Source organism: Misgurnus anguillicaudatus, chromosome 10 (genome assembly GCF_027580225.2).
Source record: "Misgurnus anguillicaudatus chromosome 10, ASM2758022v2, whole genome shotgun sequence".
Taxonomy (NCBI): Eukaryota; Metazoa; Chordata; class Actinopteri; order Cypriniformes; family Cobitidae; genus Misgurnus; species Misgurnus anguillicaudatus.
Window position 1 is genome coordinate 23,099,125 of NC_073346.2, and position 17,761 is coordinate 23,116,885.

The 17,761-nt window shown below is 38.8% G+C and overlaps 2 protein-coding genes across 3 annotated transcripts; one reads left to right on the plus strand and one right to left on the minus strand.

Annotated features, from left to right (window-relative positions):
• Positions 1-8,712: 8,712 nt before the first annotated feature.
• On the minus strand, positions 8,713-13,796 carry pdp1 (pyruvate dehydrogenase phosphatase catalytic subunit 1). 2 transcript variants are annotated; one of them, XM_055210338.2, is made up of 2 exons: positions 13,753-13,796; positions 8,713-12,156 (listed from the first exon to the last, which is right to left on the minus strand). In XM_055210338.2, the coding sequence occupies exon 2, from the start codon at positions 12,143-12,145 to the stop codon at positions 10,601-10,603; it is 1,545 nt and encodes a 514-aa protein (XP_055066313.2). In that variant the 5' UTR covers positions 12,146-12,156; positions 13,753-13,796; the 3' UTR covers positions 8,713-10,600. The 2 variants fall into 2 exon arrangements, with proteins under 2 accessions (XP_055066313.2, XP_055066312.2); XM_055210337.2 differs by lacking the exon at positions 13,753-13,796 and adding an exon at positions 13,044-13,200.
• On the plus strand, positions 13,418-17,267 carry LOC129448169 (zinc-binding protein A33). The gene is made up of 6 exons (XM_073872144.1): positions 13,418-14,356; positions 14,510-14,577; positions 14,666-14,936; positions 15,082-15,104; positions 15,182-15,300; positions 16,571-17,267. The coding sequence occupies exons 1-6, from the start codon at positions 13,970-13,972 to the stop codon at positions 17,101-17,103; spliced, it is 1,401 nt and encodes a 466-aa protein (XP_073728245.1). The 5' UTR covers positions 13,418-13,969; the 3' UTR covers positions 17,104-17,267.
• The last annotated feature ends 494 nt before the right edge of the window (positions 17,268-17,761 follow it).

Sequence of the window (17,761 nt, forward strand, 5' to 3'; positions counted from 1 at the left end):
TAATGTCTTTGTGTCAGTTTATTGTTTACAATGGTCCGCAAATGTGCGTTTTATACAGTATTGTTCAAAATAATAGCAGTACAATGTGACTAACCAGAATAATCAAGGTTTTTAGTATATTTTTTATTGCTACGTGGCAAACAAGTTACCAGTAGGTTCAGTAGATTCTCAGAAAACAAACAAGACCCAGCATTCATGATATGCACGCTCTTAAGGCTGTGCAATTGGGCAATTAGTTGAAAGGGGTGTGTTCAAAAAAATAGCAGTGTCTACCTTTGACTGTACAAACTCAAAACTATTTTGTACAAACTTTTTTTTCCTGGGATTTAGCAACCATGTGAATCACTAAACTAATATTTAGTTGTATGACCACAGTTTTTTAAAACTGCTTGACATCTGTGTGGCATGGAGTCAACCAACTTGTGGCACCTCTCAGCTGTTATTCCACTCCATGATTCTTTAACAACATTCTACAATTCATTCACATTTCTTGGTTTTGCTTCAGAAACAGCATTTTTGATATCACCCCACAAGTTCTCAATTGGATTAAGGCCTGGAGATTGGGCTGGCCACTCCATAACTTTAATTTTGTTGGTTTGGAACCAAGACTTTGCTCGTTTACTAGTGTGTTTTGGGTCATTGTCTCTTCATGTCCTCTTCAGCATAGGGCAACATGACCTCTTCAAGTATTTTAACATATGCAAACTGATCCAGGATCCCTGGTATGCGATAAATAGGCCCAACACCATAGTAGGAGAAACATGCCCATATCATGATGCTTGCACCTCCATGCTTCACTGTCTTCACTGTGTACTGTGGCTTGAATTCAGAGTTTGGGGGTCGTCTCACAAACTGCCTTTGGCCCTTGGACCCAAAAAGAACAATTTAACTCTCATCAGTCCACAAAATGTTCCTCCATTTCTCTTTAGGCCAGTTGATGTGTTCTTTGGCAAATTGTAACCTCTTCTGCACATGCCTTTTTTTTAACAGAGGGACTTTGCGGGGGATTCTTGAAAATTGATTAGCTTCACACAGACGTCTTCTAACTGTCACAGTACTTACAGTTAACTCCAGACTGTCTTTGATCATCCTGGAGGTGATCATTGGCTGAGCCTTTGCCATTCTGGTTATTCTTCTATCCATTTTGATGGTTGTCTTCCGTTTTCTTCCACGTCTCCCTGGTTTTGCTCTCCATTTTAAGGCATTGGAGATCATTTTAGCTGAACAGCCTATCATTTTTTGCACCTCTTTATAGGTTTTCCCCTCTCCAATCAACTTTTTAATTAAAGTACGCTGTTCTTCTGAACAATGTCTTGAACGACCCATTTTCCTCAGCTTTCAAATGAATGTTCAACAAGTGTTGGCTTCATCCTTAAATAGGGGCCACCTGATTCACACCTGTCTCTTCACAAAATTGATGACCTCAGTGATTGAATGCCACACTGCTATTTTTTTGAACACACCCCTTTCAACTAATTCAACTAATTGCCCAATTGCACAGCCTTAAGAGCGTGCATATCATGAATGCTGGGTCTCATTTGTTTTCTGAGAATCTACTGAACCTACTGGTAACTTGTTTGCCATGTAGCAATAAAAAATATACTAAAAACCTTGATTATTCTGGTTAGTCACATTGTACTGCTATTATTTTGAACAAGACTGTATATGTAACACGTGACCTCCCTACGTCACTACGCATTTGCGTAAGGTCGTGCTGGACCGGACCTAGACGAAAAGTTGTGGTTTAAAAGAGCATATTTTTTATTTTTCTTGTCAAAAATGACAATCGTTTCGCTAGATAAGACCATAATGCCTCGTTTGGGATCGTTTATAGACCTTTGAAACTCCGTTGAAAAAACTGTTAAGTGTTAAGTATTAAATGTTGGGCTCTATTAAGTCCATTAAAATGAGAAAAATCCTGGAATGTTTTCCTCAAAAAACATAATTTCTTCTCGACTGAACAAAGAAAGACATCAACATTTTGGATGACATGGTGGTGAGTAAATTATCTGGATTTTTCTTTTAAGAAAATGGAATATTCCTTTAAGCAATTAAAAGTAAAAGCAAAATTGAAAAAGAACTAGCATCATAACATTGTTGATACAGCATTTTGATTTATTGGGGTTTTAACAATTAAGTGAATTTGCTATATAAGGATAATGATATAATTTATCCTACAATTATACATAAGAATTTATCATACAATTTAAAGATACATACAACAATTAGTTCCAGTCCTTGAATCTGACTGGACGAGAGGTGTTTTGTATCATTCCGCCAAAGTTACCGCTAAGAGACCAACACCCATCTTTGATTTCCACATCCCACAGGACACAGATAAAGTAGACACAGGTAAATCACGTCTCTTTTATTCTCAACCACGTCGTATATCATTTTTAAATTAATTCCAGAGGTGTAGCCTACATAACTTATCAAACAAGCAGATCTCAAATCGGGAAAGTAGTTTCACGTACAAGAGTGGTTGTGGGATGTTTCTGGTTTTTGCTCGTTTACAGTTTTGTATAAAAGTAATATTACATTGAGAGTTAAGCTGCTATATTTAAATATACAACTTTGACTCGTGTCCAGTGCCGAATCTCGTCTGTGCTGATAGTAAGCTGTTCGACCTCTTTCGGCGCTGCAAGAACTAACAGGCGTATGACATCAAAGTACCGCATGCAAGAGCGATTCGAAATCATACTGAAAAATATAATTTCGACATGCTCTCGCGGTACCTTGACGTAATCTGCCTGTCATTTAGTCGAACACGTCTATTCATAACGTTTAAAAACAGAAAGAAATGTACTTAATTAATCTATTGATAGTTTTAGGGAAATATCATATTCATAAAGCCAAATTTAATCATTCTAAACCTTCTTTTATTGCTTTTGGTAAGGAGACGGATCAGTACATCAAATCCATCCAAAATTAAATGCTCTATCTTTAATGTATTTATTTAAAACTCCCCCTGGCTCTGTTCTTGTCTATTATTTGTTGTTTCTGTATTAATGACTTTATTTGTGTGTTCTTAATGTTTGTATCGTAAAGATTTAATTAAAAAGGGGGGGAGAAAAAGAGAAAAAAACATCTTTTCATAACGCATCATATAAAACATCTTTTGATAAACGACTCTCTGGAATACTTGATTCTGATTGGTTACTCGCAACACTCCGGGATCTGTTACAATGGTTGTCGACAGAAGCGAAGGAATAAAGCAAAGGCCAAACTCTCATGAAATCTCACCAGATGCGTGCTGTTTTTATCCTAATCCACCCTCAAACCTAAACCTCAACATCTCACAGGATTTAAGCCGTAGCTGTATCCCATCTAGCCAGAAACTGTACTGAATCTGGGTACTGAGGGTCATCTTGACCAGTACTTCTTATGTAGCTGTCTTTATTCATTCCAGGTTTGAATTTACTGCAATATTTTAAATGAGTCATTTACTCATGAGCAGTAACACAGTAAGAAAACTCACTCATATAGTTAGTCTTTATCACTAGCCTGTATCTCTTTCGTTGATCTATTACCTCCATCTCTGTTCATCTCTAAGCAACACGTTCCATAACAAACACAAAAACAAGAAGAGTAAGGATTGACTAAGAAAGTTTTAGTGGGGGGTCGGGGGATGCCCTTACAGGGTGATAGTAAAAAAACATAGTTACGCCTTATGTTTGATATTGGCCAGAGCTCATCTGATGACAGTTCTATGTCCATTTTTGGACTCTGAGATACTCAACTACTTGTCTTCTTGCACATGAATGTCATAAGTGGCAACTAGTTAATAAACTGGACGGTTGTATGTTTACATTATCGACTTAGGGGACTGAGATAACAGGTTGAGCTATGTCAGTCTTTTTAGCTTTGGGGCCCATATGATATATAAGCAGTGTTGTAAGCGCAAATATGGCTAAAGTGACAATGTGTCATTTTAATCCTCCATTTTTAGAGCTTTATAAATAAACAGATACTGAATCGGACAGAGGATTAGGGTGGGAAGTGAATGAACAAGCAGAATCTCATCTGACAAATGCAGGCGTTTTTTAAATGCAGGCTGTTCCTACTAGTTCATATTTTGGAATCAAAATGTATTTTTAAAACTGTTTAATGACTCCTAAGTTACTGATCAGATGGACTGACAGATGATCGACACTCCTCTCATGACCTCAGCTGAAGAATGAACAGAGATAGGCGAATGTGTGGAGAAATTTTTCTTTTTTTTGCCTTGCCATCTGATCATCAATCAACCTCTGACTCCATCACTCCTACACACACACACATTGTCATGGCAACAGACAACTTCTTGGAAACAGGAACATTGGAGATGATTCTTGTTTTTATAGCACAGAGACTACCCAGGATGCATTTTTAGGGAGTTAGGGGAGGTACCAGCTTGGCTAAAATGTGATGCATTCTACCAACAAACTAGTATAAAAATAAGCAGAGCCAATTTGGGAATATATCAAAAACATCACAGTGTCAACAGACCACCCCATCTGCACACTTTCACTTAGACGCTTACTGAGCACTCATTGTGCAGTAAAACACATGCACACGTATAACACGTGTGTCTAAGTTGTTTACAAGGCAAGGCAATGCAATTTTGGTTATATAGCACATTTCATACACACAGGCGATTCAAAGTGCTTTACAGAAATAAATCATTTATTTATAGAGGAAAAACAGTAAAAGTATAGATATTTAAAGCAAACATAAGACTTTAAAATAACAATTAAAAGGAAATAACTAGCAAAACCAGTCATAAAAAATAACATGAATGAAACAGGACAAATATTAAATAACATTCTGTTGCCACAGCTCATGCGTCTCTTTTACATGAGCAGCATGACACAATTAAACAAATGGCATCCAAAAAATGTCACCTTTTATATTATAACACCTTAACTTTCCAAACTCTGACCTTTGTTTTGTGAGCATTGTGTTAGATGATGTGTGAGTTCGATGAAAGACCTTTATACACTCTTGGATTTGTTTCGCCCCATGAAAAGACCAATATTTATTTAGTTAAATAGCCTAAGCAATATAGGTTTGGGTCTGCGTCATTATGTAGGGTCAACTGGGAGATTGTGTGCTTTTGAGGGAATCAACATCTCACTTTTCAAACGTAATGCACGTGTAGTTTATAACACAAATTCAAAGTTTTGGCCAGGGCATTACATTTCTAATGCAAATTAGCTATTGACTGCTGCAGTTGTTGTCAATTGGCGCCCTCTTGTGTTGTACCACTGTGTTGCAGTGTAGCCTATCATATCCCCATATAACAATCAATTGTTTAATTTTGTTCTTGATTATATGAAAAAGTATAATGCATGAGTCAAGACTTAGACCACCAACCTTGGGTTTAGACTGCCATAAAAAAAATTTAGTTTCTGCAACCAATCATTTAACTGTGGATATATACAAGTGCTGGTCATATATTTAAAATATAATTAAAAAGTTAATTTATTTCACGAATTCCTTTAAAAAAATTTATATTATATTAATTCATTTAACACAGACTGATATATTTCAAATGTTCATTTCTTCTCATTTTGATGATTATAACTGACAACTAAGGAAAATCCCAAATTCAGTATCTCAGAAAATTAGAATATTACTCAAGACCAATACAAAGAAAGGATTTTTTGAAAACTTGGCCAACTGAAAAGTCTGAACATGAAAAGTATGAGCATGTACAGCACTCAATACTGCAGCCTGAATTACTGCAGCAATGCAGCGTGGCATGGAGTCGATCAGTCTGTGGCACTGCTCAGGTGTTATGTGAGCCCAGGTTGCTCTGATAGTGGCCTTCAGCTCTTCTGCAATGTTGGGTCTAGCATATCGCATCTTCCTCTTCACAATACCCCATAGATTTTCTACAGGGTTCCCACACCTTAGTTAACTTCAAATTCAAGGACATTTCAAGTAATTTCCAAGTCCAATACCCTACATTCAAGGACTAAATGTGGGGACACATTTCAAGTGAGAACAAGGTTACATCGTGTTACTTTTTAAGATACATTGTTACAGTCCCTTTAAGGGAACTCGCACTGCGTTACTGCTGTGACACTTTGGGGACGCTTCCAGGGGTAAGTGCGTCTGAATGTTTATATCAAATTCAACCAATGGTGAGCCTTAACAACAAAGACAGGGTGACACGGGAGCCAGGAAGTATATCGCTATCTGAAATATTGCCAAAGACGGCGTCACAGGGACGCAAGAAGTATGGCAAGGGAGACGCAGCATCTCGTTCCCTTCTCAGGGAACAACAGTTACATACAGTCTTGTTCAAAATAATAGCAGTACAATGTGACTAACCAGAATAATCAAGGTTTTTAGTATATTTTTTATTGCTACGTGGCAAACAAGTTACCAGTAGGTTCAGTAGATTCTCAGAAAACAAACAAGACCCAGCATTCATGATATGCACGCTCTTAAGGCTGTGCAATTGGGCAATTAGTTGAAAGGGGTGTGTTCAAAAAAATAGCAGTGTCTACCTTTGACTGTACAAACTCAAAACTATTTTGTACAAACATTTTTTTTTTCTGGGATTTAGCAATCCTGTGAATCACTAAACTAATATTTAGTTGTATGACCACAGTTTTTTTAAATCTGCTTGACATCTGTGTGGCATGGAGTCAACCAACTTGTGGCACCTCTCAGCTGTTATTCCACTCCATGATTCTTTAACAACATTCCACAATTCATTCACATTTCTTGGTTTTGCTTCAGAAACAGCATTTTTGATATCACCCCACAAGTTCTCAATTGGATTAAGGTCTGGAGATTGGGCTGGCCACTCCATAACATTAATTTTGTTGGTTTGGAACCAAGACTTTGCCTGTTTACTAGTGTGTTTTGGGTCATTGTCTTGTTGAAACAACCATTTCAAGGGCATGTCCTCTTCAGCATAGGGCAACATGACCTCTTCAGGTATTTTAACATATGCAAACTGATCCATGATCCCTGGTATGTGATAAATAGGCCCAACACCATAGTAGGAGAAACATGCCCATATCATGATGCTTGCACCTCCATGCTTCACTGTCTTCACTGTGTACTGTGGCTTGAATTCAGAGTTTGGGGGTCATCTCACAAACTGCCTGTGGCCCTTGGACCCAAAAAGAACAATTTTACTCTCATCAGTCCACAAAATGTTCCTCCATTTCTCTTTAGGACAGTTGATGTGTTCTTTGGCAAATTGTAACCTCTTCTGCACATGCCTTTTTTTTAACAGAGGGACTTTGCGGGGGATTCTTGAAAATAGATTAGCTTCACACAGACGTCTTCTATCTGTCACAGTACTTACAGGTAACTCCAGACTGTCTTTGATCATCCTGGAGGTGATCATTGGCTGAGCCTTTGCCATTCTGGTTATTCTTCTATCCATTTTGATGGTTGTCTTCCGTTTTCTTCCACGTCTCTCTGGTTTTGCTCTCCATTTTAAGGCATTGGAGATTATTTTAGCTGAACAGCCTATCATTTTTTGCACCTCTTTATAGGTTTTCCCCTCTCCAATCAACTTTTTAATCAAAGTACGCTGTTCTTCTGAACAATGTCTTGAACGACCCATTTTCTCAGCTTTCAAATGCATGTTCAACAAGTGTTGGCTTCATCCTTAAATAGGGGCATCCTGATTCACACCTGTTTCTTCACAAAATAGATGACCTCAGTGATTGAATGCCACACTGCTGTTTTTTTGAACACACCCCTTTCGGCTGGTTGCCCAGTTGCACAGCCTTGAGAGCGTGCGTGTCGTGGGTGCTGGGTCTTGTTTGTTTTCTGGGGGTCTGCTGAACCTGCTGGTGGCTTGTTTGCCGCGTAGCAATGGAGAATATATATTGAGAACCTTGGTTGTTCTGGTTGGTCACGTTGTGCTGCTGTTATTTTGAACAAGACTGTACGTAACCTGAGACGTTTTTATGTGACAAACACAACTATGCATAAAAGCATTTTGGTATGAATCAACATTCGCATACAGAAGATATAAGCATTGAAAGTTAACAGTTTAACATGTGTGCTTAAAAGGCTAGAAGTTTTATGATATTATCCTAAACTACACAAGGAATAATATGGATTTTTTCCCAGAAAACTTCTTGCATAAAATAGATTCAAGCACTTTCAATGACCTGTATCTATGTATATTTTCAAAAACTTTTGCCGAATTGTTTTCCCCATATTCACAAACTTTCAAGGATTTCAAGGACCTGTGGGAACCCTGTTTCTATGAGGTTAAGGTCAGGCGAGAAGTGAAATCTGCATCTCAATGTTCATACTTTTCAGTTGGCTAAGATTTCTAAAAATCCTTTCTTTGTATTGGTCTTAAGTAATATTCTAATTTTCTGAGAATTTTCCTTAGTTGTCAGTTATATCATCAAAATTTAAAGAAATAAACATTTTAATATATCAGTCTGTGTTAAATGAATGAATATAATATACAAGTTTGACATTTTGAATGGAATTAGTGAAATAAAACAACTTTTTGATGATATTCTAATTATATGACCAGCACCTGTATGTCATATAAATTTGGCATTTAAAGGTTACTGACCTATCCAGTCATGATAGACTGACCTACTTACAGTTTGCTAAATCAGAGTGCGATCTGACACCAGTATGACTCTTCTCGTGTCCCTGAGGTAACTGCTCTGGTCTGACAGCATTGCAAACACACAAAATTACTCTGCATTTGACTTAAAATAAATGTCTTGATTTTATGTTTGGTTACAACATTTTTATTAAAACAGTCTCAATACAAAAAAGCAAGTGTACTTACACAAGTCATGTTCATGCACCAGCATAGTAATACCGTTTAATGCATTGGTGACATGCTGCAAAACATTGTTAAACCTGTTAAACTTAACTTAAGCTGCAGCATACACTTACTTCAAGTATTATGCTTTTAATAAAAAGCTTTCCATATATACACTTTTGCAAACTCACGGTCCATACTTTTTATGACAATATTACCCCAATAACACTGTTTGCTGCTCTACTATCATACTTAACATTTCATGTGGTAATCAGCGGTGTGTTCTTGTGCAAGAGCAGAGTACAGAACAAAAAGTTATGGTTTTAAACTTGGTCAACAACACTGACCAAAGGAGGGAAGAAGTGAGAAGTTTTAATCTCATGTAATGTAATAATTCGAAAAATGTAATACGTGCAACATTGAAATCAATTAAATGATTTTGGAAACACAATCCAGAAAGCAAATCCTTCAGATTCACATTTCCTTCAGTATACAACCGTTTCGTTTTTTTGGTACGTTTTTTTGTCGCTTCACCCTTTACTGAACCTCATGTTCTTTCTCTTACATGAAGGTCCAGCAAATCTGCACAAATCAAATTTATGCAATTGGCCAGAAGCATTACAAATTTTGAAAAATGGACCGAGGTAAGATTGACATGAAAGTAACAGAGAATCTTTTGTTATTGTTAATAATACAAATAAAGTAACAATTAAGGGTAATCTAGAAAGCTCTGCCTTACTGTGCAAGACTTTACATCTACTAACTTAAAGAAGAAAAACTATATACTTTAAAGCTTATTTAACAGAATTTTTACAGTTATAAGAAAGTAACCATGTTTCAATGATTATTAAACACAAAGACATCATCTAAAGGCATGATTTACACAAAAAACTTTTTAGATACAGAAAAAGAACTAACTGTAACGTGGTACTAATTTAAACATATTTTTGTGTGTATATTAAAAACCGCAACAAAATCCAAACTTTTACCTTCTTCATAAACTACAATACCACATAACTAATAAATCCAACAATTAAACAATAATAAAACTTCTCTTACCCCTTGCTATTATTTGCTACTCTACACTCTAAAAACAAACGGTGCTATATAGCACCAAAAGTGGTTCTTTGCTCGTAATCATAGAAGAACCATTTCAAGTGCCATACAGCACCGGTGAAGCACCTGTATAGCACCTGTGTAGAACCACACAGGGGCCATATAGCACCACATATGGTTCTACACAGGTGCTTCTCTGGTGCCTCCCCGGTGCTACATGGCACTAAAAACGGTTCCTCTATGATTACGAGCAAAGAACAACCCCTGGTTCTATACAGCACCGTTTGTTTTTAAAGTGTATATTCTTTCATACCATTCTTTCACCATTTCAAAATGACCTTTGTATTAGTTAGCAGTTTCATAAAAAAAAAACGATACAACATAAAAGCAGATTTTGGCACTTCTGAACCTTACATTCTTCCCTTTAAGTCTCTCCACAGTGCAAAATGTGCTGATAATATACAGGTACATTTGAACAGTGTGCAGGTTCCAGTCTTAAATATTGTTTTGGGTCTGTTATAGGCTTATAGCACTTCTTTCTCCATTGGCCTAACTGCCACATACAGTACAGCATAACAGTGGTAACAAACACCACTTATACTGCGATTTCAAGATTTCCCCTTCGAAGGCAGCTGCCTTGAATATGTGAAAATAAACATAAATACATACAGATTAATACATTCCACTGATATTTCTTTTGCTATGCTGATATTGCTGACAATGTATCAACAAGATTGTGCACAAGATTAGCATCGTAACAGAGTGCATGTGAAATGAAAAGTATGTTCAGTCCTACTGTCCACCAATGACATGTGGGTTAAACTGCACTATGATGATCGTGATATCATCTCTATACATGCGAGCGAGTTCTTCCGGCAAGCTTAGCATCTTCGACAACCTCTCGTGATCCGCCATCCCAAACTCATTACTGCCCACGGCATGCCGAATCAGATGCGTAGCTGAAATCTGATCCACGAACGTGGAGGAGATGCGAGCTTTCCTCTCTTGCAACAATCCCTGCATCTGGCCCAGGGTCACTTTAAAGCCCCCAACGTTGACTGGTAGCTGCTGATGTACTCCAGTGAGATGCTCACCCACGAGCCGAACCACTTCCTGCCTATGTAGCGTTTCCCAAAGCCCATCCGAGCCTAGCACCAGGAAACGGTCCTGCGGACGGAGGCGATGCCGCGTGATCTCTGGTTCTGCTGTAAGGTAGGGCGGCGTGTGGTAGTTGGGGGGAATGAATTTGGCATGCTCGTTCTCGTGGAGCTGGTCCGGACCCGACTCGAGAACGCGGCGCTGCAGCTCGATGCTCCACTTGAATTTAACATCTCCAAAGGCGCGAAAGGGCATGAGCAGCCCTAACAGCCGATCCTGCTTCACCACGGTCTTTGCCTCGGAGCGCGGGTGCTCAGCCCGCACCCGAAGCACTTCTGACTCGTTCTGCGCATTGTGATCATTGGTGAGCGTAAGTGCCGAGAAAGATCCATCGGGTTCTTGTACACCCAGCACCGCACGCCCATCTCCGGTGTTGGCCACGTGCAGCTCATTGCCATCTACATGCGCAACGCATGCAGTAGCTCCTGAGAATGCCACGCGAAGTACCCAGTAGTGCAAGAACGCATTAGGATCACCAACCTGCGCTTCCAGAGATATGTCATTATCCAGCCTTTTAAAAGCGCTCACGAGCGCTTCGGCAACGTCGGGTTGCTCTCCAGGAACGCTCAGATCCAGAAGCTCCTGCCAATACGTGCGCAAGCTGGAGAAGTAGAGCCGCGAGGCTTCATTGCTGAAGTAATCGTTGGGATGCTTGTGCCACTGCAGGATCGGATGAAGAGGCCGACCGTTCTCCACAGCGTTCTCCAGCTCCACCAACGTCTCATGAGGTAGCAACGAAACAGCTATGTAGTAAAAAAGCCGTTCGCTGAGCGCCTGTGCACAGGCACAGCCGGCGTGGCCGTCAAACACGCCAAACAGCATGCCGCGTGTCTGCAGGCACGTCGCTGCACTTCGCCGGTCCTCGATGGGTGCGTTTGCAGGTAACTGGTTGCTGTCAAAGCCCATGACTGAACTGAGGTTTTTGCCATCAAATTCAGGAACTTTGAAGCTGTACTCATTCGCCTTTAAGATGCTGTCAACCTGAGGTGGGGTCAGGTAGTAGGTGTGCCACACAGCTGAAGCCCTGTAGCCGCGTGACGGATGAAAACCGTATGGCCAAGTTGCACTGGTGCAGGATACAGGAGACTGGCAGGAGTTTTGGCATGTAATGGCGGGTATCAAAATCCGACCGAATTGTCTGCCATGGACAAACCTGAACAGCTGGGAGGTTGCAGCCATGATAATTAGACCTGTAGGTAAACATAGTTCAATTACCAAAAAAATCATTCATAGTGTTTATACACAACTAACAAATCCAGCAGTCCGATCTTCAATATAGTTGAATGAATCTGTCCTTCAAAGATGATCAATTTCTTGGGTCCTCTCTTAAGACATTATGTAACTGGATCTAAAGTCATGGAAAATTCATTCGGTTCAGGATGGGAGAGCAACCAATTGCTATTAATAGTCCCATACCGACACAACATTCTTGTACATGCTGTCCCGCTGACCTGTAACTGCCTCAGTATCACTTACCCATTACATAAATGAATGAATGGTATAGTGTTTTTAATACATGTTTAGAGTTGCGAATAAAGCATTTGCACAGTATGTTTATACCCAACACTAGTTAAGAAGAAAACGCCCTCAAGCTGGTTTACATAAGAGCAAGCTATGTGTACAACCAGCATACATGGAGCTCAAACAAATAAGCTGTCATGGCGCGTAACGTTACGTGCATTAAACAGTGCCATCAAAACATGCAACATACAATGACGCACAAAAATTGTGATTTATGGATTAAACGAGTTGCAGATAATGCTGCAAAAGGATAAGACTCGATGGAGTGCTACGCCCCGTCCACATCTCCCAACATACTCGCTGCAAAGTTGCCATATTGTTTACTAGCTTGGGTTTGGTAAGATAAGTTAGATAAATCGCGGGAAAAATGTAGATGTAGTTAAAGTGGTAAATACCACACAGGATCTGGACTGATCGCTGTTTTACTTCGTGTTGCTACAGTGCACGCTACTGCGTGTAAAATGCGCGAGTTGTTTTGTAATAACTGTCTGCTATCGACGTACACTAGGCCTACATGTGGTAGTATTTAGAGTCAAGCGATACATAAAGATCTTACCTGAATATCTTTGCAAGTAATAATGTGATGTTTGATCAGGCTACATTAGTTCATATGCACCCACCCCGCCCGCATCCTGCAAGCCCGCCTCGCCTCTACACAGTACTACAGAATGGACTGGAGTGTAGAGCAGCTGATTGGTGCGCTTACGTAGCTGTTACGTCATCGTCATCAGATAGTAAGCTTGTTCGATTTCCTGCGGCGCTGCTAGAACTGACAGACTGATGACGTTAAAGTGCCGCGAGAGCGAGACGAAATTACACTTCGTATGAGTTCTCGAATCGTTCTCGCGGTAGTTTGACGTCATCCGGCTGTCGGTTTTTGCAGCGCCGCATGAAGTCGAACAAGCCTATGTACTTAACCTTTCTTTTTCCGGTGTATAGAGCAAAGGATTTGCTCAAAAAAGACCACTTGTTTTACTTAAATATACACCAAAGCTAAATCATGACATAGCAAATTTTTACCTTTAAGTAGAGACATTTTACACGCACAGAGTTTGATAAGCTTCTAATAAAATTTAATGTAACGTAAGCCATATAGGAATCCTTGTATACATCGTGCTTAAAAGGAGAACATAAGAAAAGGGCTGTTTTCATTGTACACATTTACACAAAAATAATACTGTTATGACATCAAGGCTCATAATTACATCGTGTTTTCCCAGAACAAGCTAAGTTAAGGATTAACTCCACCTCCTTACAAAACTTACCTGGAAGCGACTTCTCTTTCGTGCGTCGCAGATATCAGTTTCCGGACAAAGGCAAAAATGAGTCTGTAAATTGGAGAACAGCCACTTGAAATTATTTTTAGAACCATATTTCTACATTTAGAAGGAAATCACAGCTTTGCAGTATTAATAAGTTAATTACTAAGTTCAGAAAGTGAAAGTACAATTCTGGTAATTTTTGCGTTTGTAAAAGGTGGTAATGGATTTACTATCTGAAGAAGACCTTACTTGCCCCGTGTGCTATGAAATCTTCAAGGATCCTGTTTTTTTGTCATGTGGTCACAATGTCTGTAAGGAATGTCTTCAGCAGCTCTGGAAAACAAAGAATGATCAGCAGTGTCCCATCTGCAGGAGAAGATCCTCTAAAGATGACCCTCCTGGTAATCTTGTGTTGAAAAACATATGCGAGTCGTTGTCACAGAAGAGAAATCAGAAAACTTCATCAGAGTCCTGCAGTGTACACAATGAAAAATTCAAACTTTTTTGCCTGGAAGATCAAGAGCTTGGTTGTTTAGTGTGTAGAGATTCACAAACACATGCCAATCACACATTTCGCCCCATCAGTGAAATTGTTTTATCATCCAAGGTAAGACCATTTATTTTTTCATGTGTTGGCACTACCAAAGATTTATGTTGATGAAAGAACAATGTTAGTTTTGCTCACGTTGTATGCATAATGTATGTATGTTTAACTTGCTTTACAACTAGAGTTTTACAGATTAAAATCCTTAAATTCTAGGAGGAACTCGTGGCTGCACTGAAAACCTTACAAAACAAACTTAAACACACAGAAGAAAATAAAGAAGAGTATGATTACACAGCTTTCCCATCAAGGTGAATATTTAGAGTCACCTGATCTACACATCTGATCGTGGAAAGAAATGTGGAACTGCAGATGTGATTTAACAGATTTTTATTTTTTGTGCATTTCCAAGGATCAGTTTGAACACACTGAGAAACAAATCAAAGAGGAGTTTAAGAAGCTTCGTCAGTTTCTCATAGATGAGGAAGAAGCTACAATCAGTGCACTGAGGAAAGAGGAGGATCAGAAGAGTCAGATGATAAAGAAGAAGCTTGAGAAGATAAACATGGAGATCTCAGTTTTATTAGACATAATAAAAGACACAGAGGAGATAATGAAAGCCAACGACATCTCATTCCTAAATGTGAGTGATTTTGTGGATTTCTTAGCTTCTGTGCATAACAAACTGCTTTCTTATTCAGTGAGACTGCAGTTAACATCAATGGTTCGTGTGTTTTATTTAAATGTAAATTTTTATAAATATATTTTTTGCTTTATATTTTTTTCAGAACTTTAAAGCCACATTGAAAAGGTAAGTGATTCATCATTTCATTGTCTATAGTCTTGACTCAAACACACTGCAGAATTGACTGCTGAATGTTATTTCAGAGCGCAAATGTCACCTCCTTCCTCAGAGATGGTTTCTGGAGAATTGATAAATGTGGCCGATTACCTGGGCAATCTGGGATTCAGAGTTTGGAAAAAGATGCAACAACTTATCCAATACAGTGAGTTTTTGAAGGGCTAAAATCTTACAAACATTAGATACATTTAAATACCCATGAAACAAATAACAATCATTTAAAGTTTGTAGCAATTATTTAATTTCTAATTGTTTTAGGTAATGCTTTAATAAAAATCCTCTTAAATATTTATTAACAAAATTATTTATCTTAATTTATTTAAATGTGACCCTGTCTGTGAAATCCAGGCTAAAGTCTTATAATCTAATTATGGTTAGGTGCATTAAAGTTTGATTTCACTCTTTGTCATGACCTTACTCAGTCAAAATTAAAGAGATCAGTTACACATCACACCTGGATTACTGTAATACATTGTATTTTAGAGTCTCTCAATCTGCTATTTCTCATCTTTAGTTAGTCCAAAATGTATGACCATTTTACACCCATTTTTATTTCTTTACATGGCTTCCTGTCAAATACAGATTGATTTTTAAAGGCAGGGTGCATGATCTCTGAAAGCCAATGTTGACATTTGAAATCACCTAAACAAATACGCCCCTACCCCAATAGAATCTGGACCTTTTTTTGATAGACCCGCCGCCAGTGTTTTTCAAAAATCATGCACCCCGCCTTTAAAGTTTTACTGTTTGTTTACAAAGCCCTTAACTTTCATGTCCCCCAGTACTTAACTGATCTACTGACAACATATCTAGATCTTTAAGTTTCTGTGATTTAGGGTTACTTCCTGTTCCCAGATCCAGACTTAAAAACCGAGGGAATCGTGCGTTTGCCTTTGCTGGCCCGAAAGTGTGGAACAGGTCCCCCCCATATAAGGGCGGCACCCTTTATCGCAATTATTAAAAATAAACTTAAAACTTTCTTATTTTCCATGGCCGTTCCCTGATCCTGTGATTTATTTTTATTTTTCTCAAATTTTAGGCTTTTATTTGTTAACTTTTTATGCTATGTACATCACTTTGGTCTGCTTCAGCAGTTTTTAAATGTGCTTTATAAATAAACATTGATTTATTGATTATATTTTCACAGAATGTTCTTCACATTATGTAGGTTGATTTACATAGAAAACAGTAAAACACACAAAAAGCTAGCTGGGTTTTAATAGACATTTTGGAGTTTGAAGTCACTTATTCTTAGTTTATATTTTCCACATTACAGAATAATAGTTAACTCATCAAAACTATGGCATAACACAAAGGTAACTGGAAATTATAGTGTGACCAAAAAAGTGTGCAATCTGTCACAGTTCCTGTCTGTGTTTCCCATGTCTTGTTCTCTGTTTTTGTTCACATATCAGCCCCTGTGATTCTGGACCCCAACACTGCATTTCCAGAGCTCATCCTGTCTGATGATCTGACAAGTCTGAAGAAGGACAGCACAGGAGATTCACAAATTCCTTATAATCCAGAAAGATTTGAAAACTATGCCTGTGTCTTGGGTTCAGAGGGGTATACCTCAGGAACACACGTCTGGGATGTTGAAGTTGGGGACAACTCAAATTGGGTTCTTGGAATAACCACAGAATCAAACCCAAGGAATAGAGACTTTTTTAAAAACAATGTCTGGTGTGTATGGCACAGAAATGGCAAATATTTTTCAGATTCCCCAGGGAAACCCCAAATTCCCTTTACTGTTGAAGAGAAGTTAGAGAGGGTGAGAGTGCAGCTGGATTGGGACAGAACAGAAGTGTCATTCTGCGATCCTGTAACTAACAGATGTTTGTGTACATTGACAACCACCTTCACAGAGAAAGTGTTTCCATTTCTTTATAATTATAATGCAAACTCTCCTCTTAAGATATTACCAATAAAAGTAATTATAAAAACATAGTAACAAAGAAAGACTTGATAGATTCATTAAAGAAGATACTAAAACAATCACACAGATTGGGCTTGTCACACTTAAATGTTTGTAATACAATTGGCCATCGGCCGGTCCTGTGGGTGTGGCTTGGTTATGCTAACAACACTTTATCTCATTTACATGAGTGATATGTATCGGGCTCCATGGCTCGGTGGTTGGAGCGCTGGTCTTGTAAACCAGGGGTCGCGGGTTCGGTTCTCGCTGGGGCCTACACAGATGTGTTTTGAGAGCGGATGATGTTCCGGCTCAGTCGAGCTCTTGTGGACTGAGTGCCACAGAAAAACCTGTGTTGATCTTAAGAAACTTCATAGATACCCATTAACATGCATTTGGCAAATAGAGCACTGAAAAACAACGTAATGTTTTTTATGTGGAGCGACTGTTTATGCTGCGCCGTTTGGTTTATGCTGCGCCGTCTGTGTGTCTGCATGTTTTAGTGCACTCGGTGGTGCATACACGGAGGGACGCGTTTCGGGGAGCGGGCGAACGTGGAAGCTTTTTGTTCTTGATGGCACACACTCCACAGTGTTCTTTTTCTGGTGGGGACATTTGTTTATGTCTTAAGTGTATGTATAGATTACAATTTAAGACCAAATAAGCACAGACTGGCTTCTGACTGTAATCT